This window comes from Salmo trutta, chromosome 38 (assembly GCF_901001165.1).
Source record: "Salmo trutta chromosome 38, fSalTru1.1, whole genome shotgun sequence".
In the NCBI taxonomy this organism is placed as follows: Eukaryota; Metazoa; Chordata; class Actinopteri; order Salmoniformes; family Salmonidae; genus Salmo; species Salmo trutta.
Window position 1 is genome coordinate 11,253,189 of NC_042994.1, and position 22,645 is coordinate 11,275,833.

A 22,645-nucleotide genomic window follows, 5' to 3' on the forward strand; every position below is an offset into this window, starting at 1 on the left:
GTGGGATTGTTTCTCTGTGTGTTGCTTCGTTACGCGCTGTATGTATTTGGCGCTAGTGCGTGGTTTTGTGCTCACTGTGTTTTGTCCCCTGTGTTTGGGGCACTTCGATTTTTGTGTGCGCTCAGTTCGCTATTTGGGGTGGCTGGTGTTTTGCTGTGTCGCGCATTAAAAGCTATCACCCTTATCGCTGCTTCCTGCGTCTGATTCCTCCTCCACTACGCCCAAGCCTTACAGAATAATAGTAGAGAGAATGATTTATTTCAGATTTTATTTATTTCATCACATTCCCAGTGGGTCAGAAGTTCACATACACTCAATTATTATTTGGTAGCATTGCCTTTAAATTGTTTAACTTCGGTCAAACGTTTCAGGTAGCCTCCCACAAGCTTCCCACAATAAGTTGGGTGAATTTTGGCCCATTCCTCCTGACAAAGCTGGTGTAACTGAGTCAGGTTTGTAGGCCTCCTTGCTCGTACACGCTTTTTCAGTTCCGCCACAAATTTTCTATAGGATTGAGGTCAGGGCTTTGTGATGGCCACTCCAATACCTTGACTTTGTTGTCCTTAAGCCATTTTGCCACAAATTTGGAAGTATGCTTGGGGTCATTGTCCATTTGGATGACCCATTTGTGACCAAGCTTTAACTTCCTGGCTGATGTCTTGAGATGTTGCTTCAATATAGCCACATAATTTTCCTTCCTCATAATTCCATCTATTTTGTAAAGTGCACCAGTCCCTCCTGCAGCAAAGCACCCCCACAACATGATGCTGCCACCTCCGTGCTTCACGGTTGGGATGGTATTCTTCGGCTTGCAAGCGTCCCCCTTTTTCCTCCAAACATAACGATGGTCATTATGGCCAAACAGTTCTATTTTTGTTTCATCAGACCAGAGGACATTTCTCCAAAAAGTACGATATTTGTCCCCATGTGCAGTTGCAAACCGTAGTCTGGCTTTTTTTATGGTGGTTTTGGAGCAGTGGCTTCTTCCTTGCTGAGCGGCCTTTCAGGTTATGTCGATATAGGACTCGTTTTACTGTGGATATAGATACTTTTGCACCCGTTTCCTCCAGCATCTTCACAAGGTCCTTTGCTGTTGTTCTGGGATTGATTTGCACTTTTCGCACCAAAGTACGTTCATCTCTAGGAGACAGAACGCGTCTCCTTCCTGAGCAGTAAGACGGGTGCGTGGTCCCATGGTGTTTATACTTGCGTACTATTGTTTGTACAGATGAAAGTGGTACCTTCAGGCATTTGGAAATTGCTCCTAAGGATGAACCAGACTTGTGGAGGTCTACAATTTTTTTCTGAGGTCTTGGCTGATTTCTTTAGATTTTCCCATGATGTCAAGCAAAGAGGCACCGAGTTTGAAGGTAGGCCTTGAAATACATCCACAGGTACACCTCCAATTGACTCAAATTATGTCAATTAGCCTATCAGAAGCTTCTAATGCCATGGCATCCTTTTCTGGAATTTTCCAAGCTGTTTAAAGGCACATCCAACTGAGTGTATGTAAACTTCTGACCCACTGGAAATGTGATACAGTGAATAATATGTGAAATAATCTGTCTGTAAACAATTGTTGGAAAAATGACTTGTGTCATGCACAAAGTAGATGTCCTAACCGGCTTGCCAAAACTATAGTTTGTTAACAAGAAATTTGTGAAGTGGTTGAAAAACGAGTTTTAATGACTCCAACCTAAGTGTATGTAAACTTCCGACTTCAACTGTAAATACACATGCAGTTACACAGAAACAGAACATGGGGAACGCTAACAGAAGAAAAACCAACTTGAGAGTGAAAAGGAAGTAGTGATATATTGGGCAGGGAAGGGGTGGGGAGAACCAATAACTGAAGTGGAGTTCCAGACGTGTGGTTTACATGTGCATGACAAAAATTCACAATCATTCATGATAATCTGTAGTAAAATATAGCAGTTAAACTGTTGACAACCTACATTGTTTTTGAGCGATGTTTTGAGGTGGCCAGGCCTTGCTCTTCTCTCACCAGTCTGTGATAGGAAATGCCTGTGAAATGAACACACACATTGAATAAGTTGATTGTTCTTGGCACACTATAGTATTGTATTGCACACAATTATATATTTTCATCTCACAACATCACCAAATCGTGATCCCCATTCACACCACTGCACGCTCATTCATTCATTGGCCTGTACCTGACGTGACTTTCTCAGATATCAGTGGTATTCTTTATCTTATCTGTCATTATCCTCTTCCAGGTAGTTGACAGGTTGTTATAGTTCTGCTTTTTTTCTTTTGTGAATTGAAATATCACACATCCGCTTTCAAAGAACAGGCTACCACAGAACCATAAAGCACTTCTGCATTATCAATGGCACATGTTGGCGCAGACAGGTTTACCTAACTTGACAATTAACCTACCTAACTTGAACAATTTGAGGTGATCAAGTTCATACGATTATGTTATATCTACAGTGCCTTCAAGTATTCACACCCCCTGACCTGTTCCACATATAGCGGTGTTACAGCCAAATTCAAAATTGATCTGAATTGTAAAAATAAAAAAATAAAAACTCGCCCATGTTACACACAATACATCATAATGATAAAGTTATAACATATTGTTTTTGCAAATGTATGGAAATTGAAATACAGAAATATCTCATTTACATAAGTATTCACACCCCTGAGTCAGTAGAAGCACCTTTGGCAGCAATAACAGCTGTAAGTCTTTCTGGGTAAGTCTCTAAGAGCTTTCCACACATGGATTTTGCAACATTTGCCCATTATTCTTCACAAAAATCTTCAAGCTCTATCAAATTAGTTGTTGATCATTGCTAGACAACCATTTTCAGGACTTGCCATAGATTTTCAAGTAGATTTAAGTCATAACTGTAACTCAACCACTCAGGAACATTCACTGTCTTCTTGGTAAGCAACTCCAGTGTAGATTTGGCCTTGTGTTTTAGGTTATTGTCCTGCTGAAAGGTGAATTAATCTCCCAGTGACTGGTGGAAAGCAGACTGAACCATGTTTTCCTCTAGGATTTTGCCTGTGCTAAGCTCCATTCTGTTTATTTTTTTATCCTGAAAAACTCCCCAGTCCTTAACGATTACAAGCATACCCATAACATTATGCAGCCACCACTATGCTTATATGGAGACTGGTACTCAGTAATGTGCAGGGTTGGGTAGATTACTTTCTAAATGTAACCCTTTAGTTACCTGTCCAAAATTGTAATCAGTAATGTAACTTATGTATTATCCAAACTCAACGTCATTTGATTACATTCCATTACTTTTAGATGACTTTCCCCGTTAGAGACATTAGAAGACAAACATGTATGTTACCAATTGAACAACATCTATTGCAAGATAAATCAATGTTAAAGTTTACATAGCTAGGCCTCCCGCAGTAGTATGTGCCACTAGAGATCCTGGTTCGAGTCCAGGCTCTGTCGCAGAGAAATATGGAAGTATAGATTAGCCATATAGTTTGAGCTGAGCATGACCCCAAAACTAAGGACTTATTACCAAGCCCTAGTCTGTTGTTGATGATGATTGTGTAGTCATGGAGGACTCATTGATTCGAGTTGAAAAACAAATGTTGCACTCATGGAATGGCATGCTTTGCCAAGAGTGTGCAAAGCTGTCATCAAGGCAAAGGGTGGCTACTTTGAAGAATCTAAAATATATTTTGTTTAACACTTTTTTGGTTACTACATGATTCCATATGTGTTATTTCATAGTTTTGATGTCTTCAGTATTATTCTACAATGTAGAAAATAGTAAAAATAAAGAAAAACCCTTGAATGAGTAGGTGTGTCCAAAGTTTTATATATAATTTATAAGTCCAAAAATGGATATAGCAACTACAGAGTTCCCATTTAAGTCTATCAAAAGTGTGCAAGTTTGAGCATGTGTCCATTAGGACAATGGATTTATTTGTATTTTTATCAGCATTAATTTGATTATGGAATAAAAGTGGGGCTTTTATTGCGCAGACTTGGATCTGCACTATGCAGCTGCAAGAGCGCATTTTTCACTGGCTGTCCACTTGTTTCAAAAACAATGATTGATAGGAAGTTTAAACTTCTTGTATTCAACCATTATTGGGTTCAAATACACATTTAGATTTTTGAACAGTCATCCACAACAACCACAATCCGTATGGCGCAAATAGCTAAATGTCATGGCTTTAGAAGCTTCTGATAGGCTGATTAACATCGTTTGAGTCAATTGGAGGTGTACCTATGGATGTATTTCAAGGCCTACCTTCAAACTCAAGTCCTCTTGGCTTGACATCATGGGAAAATCAAAAGAAATCAACAAAGATCCCCGAACAAAAAAACTGTTGACCTCCACAAGTCTGGTTCATCATTAGGAGCAATTTCCAAATGCCTGAAGGTACCACGTTCATCTGTACAAACAATAGTATGCAAGTATAAACACCATGGGACCACGTAGCCATCATACCGCTCAGGAAGGAGATGCGTTCTGTCTCCTAGAAATGAACGTACTTTGGTGTGAAAAGTGCAAATCAATCCCAGAACAACAGCAAAGGACATTGTGAAGATTCTGGAGGAAACATGTACAAAAGTATCTATATCCACAGTAAAACGAGTCCTATAGCGACATAACCTGAATGGCCGCTCAGCAAGGAAGAAGCCACTGCTCCAAAACCGCCATAAAAAAGCCAGACTACGGTTTGCAACTGCACATGGGGACAAAGATCGTACTTTTTGGAGAAATGTCCTCTGGTCTGATGAAACAAAAATAGAACTGTTTGGCCATAATGACCATCGTTATGTTTGGAGGAAAAAGGGGGATGCTTGCAAGCCAAAGAACACCATCCCAACCGTGAAGCACGGGGGTGGCAGCATCATGTTGTGGGGGTGCTTTGCTGCGGGAGGGACTGGTGCAATTCACAAAATAGATGTCATCATGAGGCAGGAAACTTATGTGGATATAATGAGGCAACATCTCAAGACATCAGTCAGGAAGTTAAAGCTTGGTCGCAAATGGGTCTTCCAAATGGACAATGACCCCAAGCATACTTCCAAAGTTGTGGCAAAATGGCTTAAGGACAACAAAGTCAAGGTATGGGAGTGGCCATCAAAGCCCTGACCTCAATCCCATAGAACATTTGTGGGCAGAACTGAAAAACCGTGTGCGAGCAAGGAGGCCTACAAACCTGAGTCAGTTACACCAGCTCTGTGGGCCAAAATTCACCCAACTTATTGTGGGAAGCTTGTGGAAGGATACCCAAAATGTTTGACCCAAGTTAAACAATTTAAAAGCAATGCTACCAAATACTAATTGAGTGTATGTAAACTTCTGACCCACTGGGAATGAGATGAAAGAAATAAAATCTGAAATAAATCATTCTCTACAATTATTCTGACATTTCACATTCTTAAAATAAAGTGGTGATCCTAACTGACCTAAGACAGGGTATTTTTACTAGGATTAAATGTCAGGAATTGTGAAAAAATGTGTTTAAATGTATTTGGCTGAGGTGTATGTAAACTTCTGACTTCAACTGTATGTAGATATCAATATTAAATTATATCCCCGTAGACTACACCACTGCTGTCATCCTTACCGCCAAGCATTTATTCAAGTTAGATAATCTTTGGATGCCGACAGCAGTCGCACCATTGGGAGACACTGCTTGGACTGTGGCCTACAAAAGCCTATTCCTGCTCTTTTCCCACAATCCATCCACATTTGGTGTGTCATCATAGTGGTCTCTGACTTCTGGTCAACTCGCTCAGGTGGAACAAACTTAAAATGTGCCCCTTTTTTTCAATGCTGATTTGAATGTCATTGAAAAAAACAGTGTCAAATATTTTTTTACGCAAACATCCTTTCTGAATTTAAAAGTAATCCTCGAAGTAACCATTCGTTTTTCAAAAGTAATCTGTACTCTGATTACAATATTTTTGCTGGTAACGTAACAGATTACAGTTACCGTTTTTTTTGTAATCTTTTACATGTAACTACATGTAATCCATTAGTCCCCAACCCAGGTAATGTGTTGTATTGGATTTGCCCCAAACATAATTTATATTCATGACAAAAAGTGAATTGCTTTGCCACATTTTTGCAGTATTACTTTAGTGCCTTGTTGCAAACAGGATGCATGATTTTGAATATTTATAGTCTGTACAGGCTTCCTTTTTTTCCACTCTGTCAAGTAGGTGGCGTAACTACAATGTTGTCCATGTAACTTATTATGGGACTTGTTAAGCAAATGTTTACTCCTGAACTTATTTAGGCTTGCCATAACAAAGGGGTTGAATACTTATTGACTCAAGACATTTCAGCTTTTCATTTTTTATTAATTAGTAACATTTCTAAGAACATAATTCCACTTTGACATTATGGGGTATTGTGTGTAGGCCAGTGATAAAATAAATCTCTATTTAATCCATTTTAAATTCAGACTAACACAACAAAATGTGGAATAAGTCAAGGGGTGTGAATACTTTCTGAAGGCACTTTATTTGTGCGTTTCATCTTACTGTTTTACCTGTTTGAGTCACTAGAGGGCAGTCACTGATCATGGGTGACTGAGCCACAGTACATGACATGGGGTGTATTCATTATGGAAACTGTTTACCGTTTAAGAATCCAACGGAATTAACCAGAGCAAACTGAAAGAAACGTGGAGGGACCCACGTGAATTTGTTCAATAGAAACTTGTGCGTTTTCTGTGTTTGGAGTAAACAGTTTATTGCAAAACATTTTGCAACAGAATCGGCGTAATGATTACACCCCTGAGTAACTATGACTCCGACCATTGAGAGAGAAGTCAACCTAAGCACTTGTTGCCTCCCAAAAAAGGAAGGCTGTCTTACACATGTCTGTTTTTGACCTCATATTAATTCACAGTCCACATCATGATCATCAATGAAGTAAAGGAATAGTTCAAAACCTCCATAGAAGCATGGATAGATATAAATCCTAGAGTAGCCCACGTCTTTCCATGTTTACCTGGGGCCTTGAGTTCCTGGTGTAAGGTGGAGAGCAGTCCTTTACACACGCTGCAGTAAGGCTCTGGCCAAGTCAGGAAACAGCCAAACACCTCACAGGCCTCCTCCAGCAGCTCCGTGGCAGGAGGACAGAAGGGGGTCTGCAACCAGAAAAACACCTAGTTACAGGTAACTAAGGTTGGGGTTCTCGTGTTTGATTTATTCATTGATTGATTGATTACCTGTAACAGAGTGGAGGAGAACATGATAGCGAGGGGAGCCACAAGCTCATACTGACACTGATCCTGGACCTGCACACACATACAGAGACCCAAAAGTTAATTCACATGTCCACACATCACAGTTTCAGTTCTCAATTCCCACCACAAGGTGCCCTACTGCTTCTAATCACATACTGTAGATCCCACCTACATTCTGTAGAGGCTTGGGGTCATCATGACATGTGACCATAAGAATATAGGTCATAGCAGCATCCTGAGTAGAGGAGTTATGATGGCCTCTGCCCTTGCGGTAATGACCTGTGACCCCTCACCTCTCGGGTCTTCCTGAGGATCTGCTGCAGGAGGATGAGGAAGTTCTCTGGGTCTCTCTTCACCAATTCCTCCAGACTCCAGCGGTTCATCGACTGGCCCGCCGAGCACATCAGGACTGAAACACACACACACACACACACATGTCACAGTGGCCACATTGTGCAACATGCTATGAATATAGAACATGCAGCTTCCCTGAAGGGTACACAGCGTACTTCGAACAAATTAATAACATCATTTCAACACCGTATGTGGCAACAAGGTACCTCCTGAAAATGTGATGTAGAAAACCACAGTGTGTAGGTGTATGATATCTGACACAGTCGGTGCTGCTACGCTCTGCTACACTAACCGATCCTACCCCCTCACACTACCTCATCATACTTCCAGGCACACTGTGGTCTATGCCACCACGGTCTCTCTGTGTGTGTGTGTGTGTGTGTGTGTGTGTGTGTGTGCACCACTTCCGCCACAGCCATAGTGTCAACGTTGATACTTCCTCTAGCATGTAATAGCACTTCACTGACAGTTTTCAACAACAACAGACTCACTAGGTCTACTGGGCTTCAGATAGACCAGTCACAACGAACAGTCACAACGAACAGTCACAACGAGTTGAGAAAGAACAACAATTTACTGTCAGTGTGGTCTGACTGATGACTGATGACTGATGACTGATGAAGATTTTCTAGTGGAGGGGTTAACGTGCTGCTGGACACTTGAAATGTGAAACTTCTCATGCCGACTTTCTGTAACACCACAGTATTGATCCAAACTGTAGGAACATTTTCTATGACATGAACTACATGCAACAGTGACACTGAACAGGCCTGCTTCCCATATCATGTGAACAACCATATTATGCCTTTCTTATTGAGAAATAAAGCACTGTATGTCTCAAGTGAAATACACCGGGAATCAAATTCCCTGAGAATGAATACTAAGTCACCAATGAAGAGATGAAATACTCCCGCCCGTGCCCGACCCTGTTCAGCCCAGATGAGGCTTACCGTTCCAGGGTTGTGGTGTCGTGGGGCTGGGTCTGAGCCCATCCAGACATCGGTCCAGAGCATGCTGGATCCGGTCCTCAGTACACGACGTGTGCTGCATGTCTTCTCACGACCTGGAGTAGAAGAGAGGGATAAGATAAACATCACACCTCTCTCCATTCATCCCTCCCTTTCCATGAAAGTATATTAGACTGTCATCAGATCAAGGAAGTAAACACAGGTCCAGTTTTGCATCTTGGTATACATCGCAGGGTTCATATGAAAATGCCCTCATGAGTTCCGTGGAAAAGCCACAGGACAGGAGGGAATTTCAGGGGGATGGAGAGATAAACTGTTATTCTATCTTCTCTTCCTGCCCTTCTTATAGTTTATTATCTTTCTATGGCCCTTCATAGGCATCGCCCTCACCAGTGTTCCTGGGAATCATATAGAGACAATAGCATGGGACTTCCTGATATTAGGACGCACAACAGGGGCATGTTCAGTAGAAACCAAACGATTTCAACATGTTTTGAAACAGAGAACATGAACCGGTATATTATAAAAATGTTCGGCTTGAAAACGTTTCTGTTTCACGCCTGTTTCGACCCAGGTGTTAGGCTCTATGGCTGGGCTTTGTTTCAGTCGTGTTATAATTGTGTTGAGTCTCCTGTTATGCATGACAGGATGAGGGTGTTGTTTTATAACAGGCAATTTCACTCTCAATCACGGGAGTTTCATGTTTCTGTAATCCAGTCTCTGCATCAACGAAATAAGATCCAATAACAGCCGCGTTAATAAATGTACATTATACCCTCAAAACTACTGGAGGCTGATGAATTTGCTGTCTATTACTATAATACCTGGTAATCATTTGTTAATAATGATGTAAATGAACTAAAATGTCTAATTGTTTTTCACAACAATCTTCAAGTAACGTCGGTGACATGTGACAACCTCAGCACTTGATAACGTACAGTGGTAAGTACAGTAACCTACTGTGTGAATGTGTTGACCGCACTTTGATCAACAGCCGGACGTTTTTTTGGTCATGACACAATCTGCAGATGTCTCAAGAAAGGCCTGTAAAAATGACTGTCAAAGTCATTGGCATGTTGTTGACCAGCTACAGTAATGTAGGATACTGGACATTCACAATAGAAGCAGCTATTGTATTAGCCCGAGTGCCAATCTATTTGTGCCATCATGTCCCAACTTCGTATCACTCATTGTCATACCTTTGTCCTGACAATGAGAGCAGCAGGAGTTGGCAAGAGCACAAACAGATCTGGGACCAGGCTAGGAGTGTATGAATTGACTGTACACATTCTAAGATTCCAATATAGGGACATATCCAATGGTACGGTCTTTGGCAGCAGCCGCACTACGTGTTGTCCTTTCTTGCCCCACTGGGGAACTTTACCATGGGTTAGAGCCTAGGGTTGGGGTTTCCAAAGTGGACAGTGCAGCTTCCTTTGTTGAATAAAAACACATTTTTTTCCATAAGACAACACTTCAATCCCTCCCACTAACTACAAGTGTTTGTATCCAATAACAGGCTCAAAAACTCCCCATCGAGACAGAGAAATCCCCTATAACCCACATGTGAGTGATAATGTGTCCCAGATAGTCCCGCGCTGCATATGAATCGGTGCCTATGAATGACTCACACAAATGCACAAAAAAAAGGTCAGAGCAGTGATCGCCATGGTGATTAGCGGTAATATCTCACCAAATTATGGTGAAGGAAAAACCACCAGACACCTGCTCTGAGTGGACTTACACTGATTCTGACCGACCGATGCTCATCTGTGAGTGTTCCTTACTGGCCTTATGTCGATACAGAGATACGAGCCTGTTTTTATGTTTTAGCTTTAAGTCAAAACAAGCACTACCTCATTTGAAGCATTTCAAATCCAGGAGCAGGCTTCGTTTGGGTCCTGGAAACCCGGCTTTTAAAGTCATGTTTCAGGGGTCAGGGGTTAGACCAAGCCAAGCTTTCTCAACTGGGTCATGCAGCTGCTGTTGAGAGAGGCAATGATATAAATGCTCACCTTGAGAAGTCTCCCTATTTGTAGGTATTGTGGGGGACTTTTCACAGTATTGACCGCAGGATAGGAAACTGTCATTGTGTACAGATGGGCCTGGGGGGGCCACACACACACACAAAGAAACAGACAAATACCACAGGAGGTTGGTGGCACCTTAATTGAGGAGGGCGGGCTCGTGGTAATGGCTGGAGCGGAATCAGTGGCATGGTGTCAAATACACCAAACACATGGTTTCCATGTCATTCCATTCGCTCCATTCTGGCTGTTAATACGAGCAGTCCTTCCCTCAGCAGCCTGCTGTGACACATAAACACAGCGGGGCCAGAGAGCGACGAGTCAGACAGATGGGGAAATGGAGGGTTACCCCCCGGCTCCAGAAGCTAACCGGCGGGGCGCCCCCACCATTTAAGGCCCCTAAGGAACCATGAGAGGAAGAGCATGTGACCAAAGGCCAGGGGGGTCAGAGTAATTCAACCATGATTTTCCAGCACCACTACTGTTAACAACAATATGGTGAACCCTGACAATAACAATAGAAGTTACATAAACATAAACACTTCCATACAGCCTAGTTCTCAGCCCCCCGTCGCCCACGCTGAAGGTTGTATCCCCCCAGAAGTGTTATAGCCTGGTCTGAGATCTGTTTGGGCTGTCTTGCCATTGTTTGAGTTGACAATGACCATAGGAGTTGGCAGGACAACACAAACAGGTCTGGGACCAGGCAAGATGTGTTATGAGTGGCACGGTCAGAAGGTGTAGGAAAGCTACTGTTTGATACTAACCGGTAAATGACTCACCGGTCATTGTGGAACTATACTGCGTTGGACACAGGCCAGGTGGAATGGGAAGGAACTAATAAGTCATAAGTTCTGATGGCTGTATCCAGCCTAGGATCAGATGTTGGCTCTGGGTATAATAAAGAAACTCTTATGATCTCATAAACTCAGTAGGATATTCAGAGTGAGTCATCCACTGCCATATAATGGCAGACTGTAGGTTATTAACTTAATTAAATGATTATGTAGTGGTATGAATGCATTAAGTAGGGATTGTGAATGTGTAATGAAGTCCTTCAAATAAAGTGTTAAGCATTTTCTATAACATCAGTGACTGTTGGATGTATTTCACACTGTCAGTGTAACAATAGCATAGATTAACAGGCTGTTCTAGAAAATTCTATTCAGGTATTGAATCGTTCTGTTCACATGGCAACTATTGAAAATATATGAAACTGTGGGCTTTCATAAGAGGATGTATGAATGTCCTCTCAAAACGTCAACAAGGTCACTTCCACATTTTCAGCTGTTGCAACAGAGGTTAATAAGGAAAGCTGACTAAAAGTCACATGTCTGTCTCTCGGTGCCATGTCCCCGGTCTCTCCTTTGTCCTTCACATCACATATCATTTTGGAGTACGCTACACTCTTAGAAAAAAAAGAAAAAAAGTGCTATCTAGAACCCAAAAATTGTTTGTTGGCTGTCCCCATGGGAGAGCACTTTGAAGAATCTTTTTTTGTTCCTGGTAGAACCCTTTTGGGTTCCATCTAGAACCCTTTCCACAGAGGGTTCTACATAGAACCCAAAAGGGTTCTACCTGGATCCAAAAAGGGTTCAACCTGGATCCAAAAAGGGTTCTCCTATGGGGACAGCCGGAGAACTCTTTGGGAACCCTTTATTCCTAAAAGTGTAGCGTCTGCAGGTTTTCCACTAATCCCTGATCTCAACCCAAGGTCCTAGCATGACACATCCGACCTCATCCAATTAATCAATTAGGATCAGTTAGATCAACACAAACAATTGGGTCCCAGTATAAACCAAAATACTTGGATTGGAGTGCCACGATCAAGCCAACAAGTGAGTCATATTGAGCCTGACTGAACACAACCTGACTATTTAGTCTTATTGTCAGCAGATTTATAGGTCAAGCCTGAATGTGACTCAATCCTGGTGGAGCACCCTTGCACACAGCTGCAGCATGATGAAGGCCCTCAAGTAATCTCAAGTCAACAGTAACAAGATCTTCATCTTGCCGCTAGCCGGGTTGCCAGATCTGTGTAAGCTTTGGCCAACTCTCCAATACAATGAACAACAGAAGAGTTATCACAAGCAGATCTGGCAACCAGGATAGCTTCCCACTCTGCCTGTACCCCCCACAAAGATCCTATTAAATGACTATGTAATTCTATGGTACCCTTCCCTCAAAAACAGTGTTACAGCCATGACAACGAGCAACATATCTGGCAACCAGGTTAGCCCTCCACTTTCTTCTCTGCCTCTATAACGCTCTACCCTCACAGTGTGAGACTCTTCCTTCTTCCCAAGTCTTTCCTTTCCTCTGACCCAGCCTGATCACATTTCCAACAGCTTCCAAACAGGAAGATAGTTCCCCAGCCCTGGAAGGGAAGCAGGTGCCTGTCCATTGTTGTGGTGTGATCAGCCTCTCAGATAGACTCCCACAGACCAGGGAGGTGGTGGTGGTGGGGGGGGGGGGGGTTGTCTCATTGTACTTTAATTGATAGTCCCATATCCCCATCCAATCTTCTTCTGTTGGGTTTAAAACACTTAAGACCCCCTCCCTGTATCACCTTACCCTCCTTTTTTCTCTCCACTGGACAACTGCATGAGAACCAGCCGCTTATGGTTTTAGGAAATAACAAAAGTTGAACAATAATACCATAATGCTCCGCTGTAAATTGCTTCCTCTTTTGTTCAATGCAACTACCGGCGAGTGGGTGTCTTTCGCACGTACAGGCCCAACCAGGTACAGTGGGACGCAGTGGCAGGGTATCGATGATGGTAAAGTTCATTTGACCCCATGGTGGAAGTATAGAAGCGGCCACATCTGCAGTTCCTGAACACTTTTATCTGACAAAAATGACTATTTCCCGCATTAGAGTCCTTAGTGTACATCCTACACATATTTTATGATCAGATTCAGGACACATTTAGACAAGAGACAATAGATCCACGAGGTGGATGGGAGTTAGGACAACCGTGTCATTATACACAGACTTTGATCCTCACGTCCCCAGTAAAGATATTTTTTAGAGGGAGTGGACAATTATGCAAATATGGTCTGAATTGCATGATGTTGTTGTTGCAGGATATTATGGACTACGAGCCAAGTCTGATATAAGACATGGCTACCAAACATCCACACCGTTTTATATATATCCACATTTATAGCTAGACTGTCAGTTAGAATATCGTGAGCACATGATATGTAATTAAGGAAAATTAGTCGGGTGTATAATATTTGACTGCTCTAACCCATTAGTGTATAATGTGCAATGTAGATATAGTATATGCAATGTGGAAGACCTGGGGGCGTGTTCAGGTGACATTCAGATAGAAATATGTTTAACAAAATATGTAGAACAAACATGCCTCTCTGACATGTAGAATAAGGAATCATGTCAGCTCTATTCACTACATTTCTATCTGCAACATTCCACGTTTGCCTCCTGAGCGTACCCCTGGGTGAGTGAGGTGTATATCATGTGGGAAAGTTCTGTGAAAACATAGATCCTGTAGATAAGACTGGTAAAGAGGTAAACAGGAAGAGAGGTTGTGCGGATCGTACTGCATGGCGTTTTGATGTGAGTGCTAACCAAACGATCTTGTCTGCTAAAAATGGGTGTTGCCGCTTTCACTAGTGCTTGGAGATATAGGGAGGTAGGTGACTTCCAATTACACGCTGAAGAGCGGCAGGTAGCCTAGCGGTTAAGAGCTTTCAGCCAGTAACCTTAAGGTTTATGGTTCGAATCCCCGAGTTGACTAGGAGAAAAATCAGTCGACGTGCCCTTGAGCATGGTACTTAACCATAGTTGCTCCTTTAGGTTGCTCTGGGTAAGAGTGTCTGTGAAATGACTTTGGTTAATAGTTTGCTAGGGTTATAAATATTCTCAGTGCTCACAATAGACTGAAACCTAAAACGGAAACACACTTGCACATCAAGAGCAGATTGTTAGAAAGTGCATTTGGAGATATGAAATAAAGTATTCTGTTTCATTCTGCCTTCGCCATAAACCAGTGAATCCACACTGATGATTGGGATATGAATTAAATAGTTCCTTGTGTAATATTACTAGAATTCTTTGAAAAACTGCAACACCGAACGGCAGAGGCCATTTCCCAATCTTTGACTAATCTTTGAGCAAAACACTGAGTAGAAATATGTATGACTGTGACAGACTTCCACTTACCCATCTACAGTGCACTCGGAAAGTATTCAGACCGTTACGTTACAGCCTTAATCTAAAATGTATTAAATGCCATTTTTTCTCACCAATCTACACATAATACCCCACAATGACAAAGCAAAAACAGTTGACATTTTTGCAAATGTATTAAAAATAAAAAACTGAAATAATTTATTTACGGAAGTATTCAGACCCTTTGTCATAAGACTCAAAATGTAACTCCTGTTTCCATTGATCATTCTAAAGATGTTTCTACACCTTGATTGGAGTCGACCTGTGGTGAATTAAATTGATTGCACATCATTTGGAAAGACACATCTGTTTATATAAAAGGTTCCACAATTGACAATGCAAGTCAGAGCAAAAACCAAGCCATGAGGTCGAAGGAATTGTTGGTTGAACTCCGAAACAGGATTGTGTCATGGCACAGATCTGGGGAAGGGTACAAAAAAAATGTCTGCAGCATTGAAGGTCCCCAAGAATAAAATGGCCTCCATCATTCTTAAATGGAAGAAGTTTGGAACCACCAAGACTCTTCCTAGAGCTGGCCGCCCAGCCAAACTCAGCAATCGGGGGAGGAGGGCCTTGGTCAGAGAGGTGACCAAGAACCCGACGGTCACTCTGACCGAGTTCCAGTGTTCCTCTGTGGAGATGGGAGAACTTTCCAAAAGGAGAACTTTCTCTGCAGCGCTACACCAAATCAGGCCTTTATGGTAGAGTTGCCAAACGGAAGCCACCCCTCAGTAAAAGGCACATGACAGCCCGCTTGGAGTTTGCCAAAAGGCACCTAAAGGACTCTCAGACCTTGAGAAACAAGATTCTCTGGTCTGATGAAACCAAGATTGAACTCCTTGGCCTGAATGCCAAGCGTCACGTCTGGAGGAAAACTGGCACCATCCCTACGGTGAAGCATGCTGGTGGCAGCAAGTGGGGATGTTTTTCAGCAGCAGACTGGGACATTAGTCAGGATCGAGGAAAAGATGAACGGAGCAAAGTACAGAGAGATCCTTGATTAAAACCTGCTCCAGAATGCTCAGGACCTCAGACTGGGGCGAAGGTTCATCTTCTAACAGGACAACGACCCTAAGCACACAGCCAAGACAACGCAGGAGTGGCTTCGGGACAAGTCTCAATGTCCTTGAGTGCCCCAGCCAGAGTCCAGACTTGAACCCGATCTAACATCTCTGGAGACACCTGAAAATAGCTGTGCACCAACTCTCCCCATCCAACCCGACAGAGCTTGACAGGATCTGCAGAGAAAAATGTGAGAAACTCCCCAAATACAGGGGTGCCAAGCATGTAGTGTCATACCCAAGAAGACTCAAGGCTGTAACTGCTGCCAAAGGTGCTTCAACAAAGTACTGAGTAAAGGGTCTGAATACTTTCATATTTTTCATAAATTTGCACAAAAATCTATAAACCTGTTTTTGCTTTGTTATTATGGGGTATTGGTATGGAGATTGATGAGGGAAAAAAAACAATTTAATCAACTTTAGAATAAGCCTGTAAAGTAACAATGTGGAAAAAGTCAAGGAGTCTGAATACGTCGCAAATGCACTCTATACCTTCAGATTACTGTAAGTGGTGTATCAATCAACACAGTTATACTGTAGGTGACAGGTGGGGTATTAGAGTATTATAACTGTGGTCCTCTGTGGCTTGGTTGGTAGACCACGGCGTTCGCAATGCCAGGACTGAAGGTTCGAGTCCCGGGAACACTCGTTTGAAGAATGTATGCATGCTAGACTAATTCAATTTGGATAAAAGCATCTGCTAAATGATTGATATATATATATAGTTTGCATGCATACTGTATCCATGCAACCAACACATGCGTATTCCTCTACTTCCTCATTGTGTATTAGAATAATGACAGTACAATCACAGGGTGTCTAAAAATAAGTTCCCAAAATGCTGCTTGGTGGGGGTCTGCAAGTTTACTTCCTTGTGTGTCAGTGACATTATTTTCGACAGCCCCTTAGCCTTTCCCATCACTTTAACAGCATCTACCACAAACTCATAAACAGTTTAATAAGCCCAGTTGGGTTTATAGGTGTTGTTTCTGATAGTCACATTTTAATTGATCCATTTGTGGAATTTGCAAGTAAAATCACTTGATATCAGTTTAATGGATGATAACCTCAACTAACTAGAATACCCCATCACCAGAACTTTAGCTATCCTTATTACGATGTATTTATTGTATTTAACTAGGCAAGTCAGTTAAGAACAAATTCTTATTTACAATGACACCCTACCCCAGCCAAACTCTAACCTGGATGACACTGGGCCAATTGTGCGCCGCTCTATAGGACTCCCAATCACGGCCGGTACAACCTGGAATCAACCTGGAATCGAACCAGGGTCTGTAGTGACGCCTCTAGCACTGAGATGCACCGCTGCGCCACTCGGGAGCCCCATAATACTGTCTCAATACCCTTTTCTTACACCCCTGGACCAACCGCCAGCCACAAACTCGGAAACATTGAGGAAATGTTATGACACTTGGGCATTAGTTAGGTTTATTCGATTGGCTAGTCTACTCCCAGGACTAGCGCAAACACAAAGTGATCCCTTCTCAGATGTATGGAACCAGCATTTTCTCCGTTTGCAGTTGTGGGCACAATGGCAACTAGAGATTTGCAATAATAAGGCATCGTCCACAGATGAAGACGACTGACAATACTAACTCATATCCAAGGTCAAACGTCTAAATTTGAATATAATATAATTTTGAATGTCTGAGTCTGGAGTCATAGACACTTGAGTACTTTACAAATTGTCCGGATGTTATATTTCTGAAACTTTTCTATTGCCTATTATTCTGGATTTAGGCTCCAGTAATTTAGATTCTGCGGGTGAGTTCAGACCTCTTGGCAGTTGCTGGACCCGGGTTCGAGTCCCAGTCGGGGCTACCCCTTCCACCAAATTCCCACTTAACCCTCAACCTTCTGGTCCAAAGCCCAGCGCACCATCGACTGTGCCACAAAAGCATGCTCATACATTGGGAAAAGACAATAGCCTTGCAGGCTTACAACCGCAGACAACGCACCAGATCCCCTTCAGGAGATAGCCCACTAGTCCTCCACACTTACCTGCTGTTATTGTCCAGTAACATCCACAGCCTTTTGGCGTTAGTTTGTGAGAAAGCCCCTCAGGTCCAATGACTCCAATCCCACTGCCATTCATTCACGAGAGAGAAGAGGGGGAGCGCAGATGAGCCACTTCCTTTACTAGTGCTGTGTATGGCTCCAGAGAAACAACAGCTGTAGACTACCACCAGTCACAGTAGCTGCAATAGTAGTAGTGGAGATATAGTCCCTGCACACACAGAGGGCTTGTGTCAAACAGGAAGTGAATGAGAGGTGCATGTAAGCACAATGAGGAAGGCAGAGTGTGGGTGTCTGTGTCTGTTGGCCTCCCTAAAGGAAGTAATTTGTCTCGTTTGTTTGTTTCCCTGCTATTTTCATGACTAAAGATGTGTTTCATTGTTTTGAATGTCGGGCTTTGATCTTTCAATCTTTAGTTTTGACTGGGTCATTGATTTAATAGCATTGACCATATTTATTACTAATCCCAATAGCATTTTGCTCCGTCTTTGCAAAGGTAGGTTTCACATATCTCTACCCGATACGCTTGAGAGAAAATACAATTGTGTGATGAATAATAAAAGGATAGTAATAGAAAAAAACAAGTACTTGTAGTCTTACACTGACTTCCTAAAGGTTAATATCTATATAACAACAAGCCTATTTTGAAATGAAAAATGGATCTGGGCTCATTGGGACAGCCACTGTTCCAGGTCCAATTCAGCAGTTCTGTCATTTTCTCTGTCAACTGTTTTCTTCTCACTCAGGGCAGCCCTATTGGTCTCCTTACTTCCCCTGATGCTACTTTGACTGCGATTTGCATTTCATGTTACGGTAAATCCCCCCCCCCCCCCTCCCCACCCCCCTCTCTCCGAGAGGGAACAGGACCCAAGGCATTAGCTAAAAACAATGGCAGTAAATAAACAGTAAATACATGAGGTTCACAATGAAGGGGAATGTGAGTAGCTCCTGTATTACTTTGGGCTTGGGATGGATTACTTTATTCCTATGATATATTTTTATATAGGCCCTACTCTGGAAGTCTGAAGTCTATGATTACTATAATAGCTCTAGAAAGGTAAAATGTGAAAATGATATCATTTAAACTGACTTTAAAAATGTGCATTGAGTTATTGGGAGAAGAGTCTAATAAAGACGGTTCTCCACTTGCGGTTCAACCAGTGAAGGCCACTATTACACAGATGCCATCATGCCAATGAGATTGAATAGACCCCACAAAGTACAGTAGCCAGCCGTTAGCCAACCTACAACAGTGGTGAAACACTGCCACCTCCTGTTATGAAGTCATTAGACTACAGCAGTGGTGAGGACAGAGATGTGGCTTATCATGAAACTTCCCTAGTTCTTTGACTATTGCACAGAATATCAAAAAGGTGCCAGATTAATATTGGTCAATGTTGGATAAACAGCACTACGTTGTCTCAACGTTTTAAGTTGATGATGATGATTTGGAACAAACGTACCAAGTTCCATCCTGTTCCCAAAAGATGGCGCTCTTTCCACAGCCTCAGGATACTAACGTGCTACAGGTGCTTGACAAACAACAACAACTTCCCACTCCACAGCCATCTCAAGAGATAAATGGAATACGCAATAAAAAAATACTGCTGACATTATTGTTCTGGCAACCTTGTTATACGTTCCTGACAGCCACTCTAGCATAGGTGTTAGCAAATGTCCATTAACGCGTGCCAAACAAACCATTTTCCAGACGGGATCTTTGGTTGAGTCTTTTGCCTTTTTATTAGCAGCGAATCAAATATAAAAACACTGAAAGAATTACATAAATGCCTAATACCATATGCGAAATCCTAGTTCCAATGTGTAAACGGTGACATGTATTCTCTCCATACCTGTGCATTCCCACTTCCTGATCACCTGTGTGCCTACACACGACCCAAGATATAGAGCCCCATAGTGATGTCATAATACCCATAAAACCTAGCAGTCATACAAGGAAATGATTCCAATTGTTTTTCCATCACTCATTTTTCCCATAGGAAATTTTAGAAACACTTAAAATAAGGGCTGTGTTTTGTGTAGGCTTACCCTGGTGTGACATCTTGATAACTATGTAAATGTCTCTCGGACAAGGTAACTTTTATCAATATATTCGTCTCTATTTACTCTCAGATTTGAAATTGTAATTTGCATCAAAGTAGACATCATGCAAGACTACAAATCCCTGGAAGCTCCTGCACATCATCTCTAGCTGCAACCTGGTCTCAGAGAATTTGTATTATTCTGTATGTAAATCCTAGACACTCCATTTAGTATGGTATGTATTAATGTGTGAATGTCCATCACCCATTTCGTATGATATGTTACAAATTACAATTTGTACTATATTTTACAAATTTGCAAAATGTACCATATGTTATGAATTACAATTCGTATTATATGTTATGAATTTGAAAACATATATGTTACGGAGTTGCAAAATGCACAATATGTTACATATTTGCAAAACGTATGATACAGTATGTTACAAATTCTAGCTAGGTGGCTAACGTAAGCTAGCTTGCTAATGTTAGCTAGGCTAGGGGTTAGGTGTTAGGGTTAAGTTTAGCAGTTAGGTTAAAGGGTTAAGGTTAGGGGAAGGGTTAGCTAACATGCTAAGTAGTTGCAAAGTAGCTAAAAGGGAGTAAGTAGTTAGTTTGTAATTAGCTAAAATGCTAAAGTTGCGCATGATGAAACAACTTTGGGTTACTAGACATTTGCGGTATACACCTACCCATCCACCCCGACCAACCACCCTACTTTTGTTTTTGCCTTACGTAACTACATTACATTTACATTTAAGTCATTTAGCAGACACTCTTATCCAGAGCGACTTACAAATTGGTGCATTCACCTTATGATATCCAGTGGAACAACCACTTTACAATAGTGCATCTAAATCTTTTAGGGGGGGGGGTTAGAAGGATTACGTTATCCTATCCTAGGTATTCCTTAAAGAGGTGGGGTTTCAGGTGTCTCCGGAAGGTGGTGATTGACTCCTCTGTCCTGGCGTTGTGAGGGAGCTTGTTCCACCATTGGGGTGCCAGAGCAGCGAACAGTTTTGACTGGGCTGAGCGGGAACTGTGCTTCCTCAGAGGTAGGGAGGCGAGCAGGCCAGAGGTGGATGAATGCAGTGCCCTTGTTTGGGTACCTTCAGGCCTGATCAGAGCCTGAAGGTACGGAGGTGCCGTTCCCCTCACAGCTCCGTAGGCAAGCACCATGGTCTTGTAGCGGATGCGAGCTTCAACTGGAAGCCAGTGGAAAGAGCGGAGGAGCGGGGTGACGTGAGAGAACTTGGGAAGGTTGAACACCAGACGGGCTGCGGCGTTCTGGATGAGTTGTAGGGGTTTAATGGCACAGGCAGGGAGCCCAGCCAACAGCGAGTTGCAGTAATCCAGACGGGAGATGACAAGTGCCTGGATTAGGACCTGCGCCGCTTCCTGTGTGAGGCAGGGTCTTATGTTAATTTTGGTATGGTTACATATCATACTAATTTGAGCATCCCAGACTAACATTTACTATGTTACGTCTAGCCTCTGAGACCAGGCTACTAGCTGACACCTTTGCTTACAGGTATTGTGTCAATTTAAAACTTGCACAAGACAGTTCACAAAATTGTCAATTTAAAGAAATGTAGCCAATTTATTCATTAATAAGTTTAGCTAACATTAGTTTATCCAGAGATTCTAACCTTTGCCTCGATTCGGCAGTCTGGTCCAGATCATCATGGCATTTGTAGTTCTTTATGATAGCCACATTAGCAGCTAATTGGCATTTGATTTTTGTGGGGTAAATACAGGAAAATATATTGGTAAAAGTCACCTTGTCCTAGAGAGATTTACACGGTTACCAAAACGTCACGCCAGGGTAAGCCTACACAAAACACAGACCTTATTTTAAGTGTTTCTAAAATCCCCTATGGGAAAAATGAATGGTGGAAACCTAGAGTGTCGCTTGAACTGGTATAAAACCAAGATTAGTGATTTACTGCCACCTGCAGTTGTGGAATGTTTGCTAACAAGTATAATTCATTGGCTGATCCCTCCCGATGACCAGGATGAATAATGTGATCCTTCCTTAACCCATAGGAAGTCCCACCAAATTGACTACTTCAAAATGGTGAAAGTCCTTAATGGTGCTGCCCATGCTAAAACAGGATTTTGGGCCCTAAAGTCCACTATCTATCTCTATAGCCAAGTCTTATGGGAGAGCCACCCAGATGCTCCAAAGGTTTTACATAATTTCAGCCAGTAGTTTTGAAAGTAGTGCTCAGCAGCCAAAACGGGTCGCGGAAAATATGTACTACGTCATCCATTTAGTATGATATGTTATGAATTCCAATTCATACAATACTTGTATGTTACAAGTTTGTTACTGTTTAAAATCCCTGACTGCATCTTTATGTATACTGGAAATATTACATTTTCCAATGGTAAACGGCCTTGATGGGATATCTTCATTTATCCATCATCTTAGAGCCTAGTATAAGAAAATTAAGTAAACTATACATACAAAGATAGACAAAATATAGACAACACAAAAAAAAATATTAGTAGGCCAAAATGGCTCCTAGAGTTATAACAGAGCTCTCGAACTCAATTTACAACAGAGAATTTGTGAATTTGAACACATTATTCTAGCAATAGAGCAGGCCTACACTGCAGGGCCTATTTGTAGTCCTTCCACACCGATCTCGACAAACCATTTCTGTATGGACCTCGCTTTGTGCACAGGGGAATTGTCATGCTGAAAGAGGAAAGGGCCTTCCCCAAACTGTTGCCA

General features: G+C 42.1%; 1 protein-coding gene across 1 annotated transcript in view; it reads right to left on the minus strand.

Annotated features, from left to right (window-relative positions):
- LOC115178181 (phosphoinositide 3-kinase regulatory subunit 5) overlaps positions 1-18,118 on the minus strand; it is a 28,095-nt gene extending 9,977 nt beyond the window's left edge. Inside the window, exons 1-6 of the mRNA XM_029739243.1 lie at positions 17,849-18,118; positions 8,523-8,635; positions 7,512-7,627; positions 7,201-7,269; positions 6,981-7,119; positions 1,956-2,025 (exon numbers count right to left, since the gene is read on the minus strand). Of these exons, the coding sequence (XP_029595103.1) occupies positions 1,956-2,025; positions 6,981-7,119; positions 7,201-7,269; positions 7,512-7,627; positions 8,523-8,622 (494 nt within the window). The 5' untranslated portion in view covers positions 8,623-8,635; positions 17,849-18,118. The remainder of the gene's footprint in view (positions 1-1,955; positions 2,026-6,980; positions 7,120-7,200; positions 7,270-7,511; positions 7,628-8,522; positions 8,636-17,848) is intronic.
- Between the last annotated feature and the right edge of the window lie 4,527 nt (positions 18,119-22,645).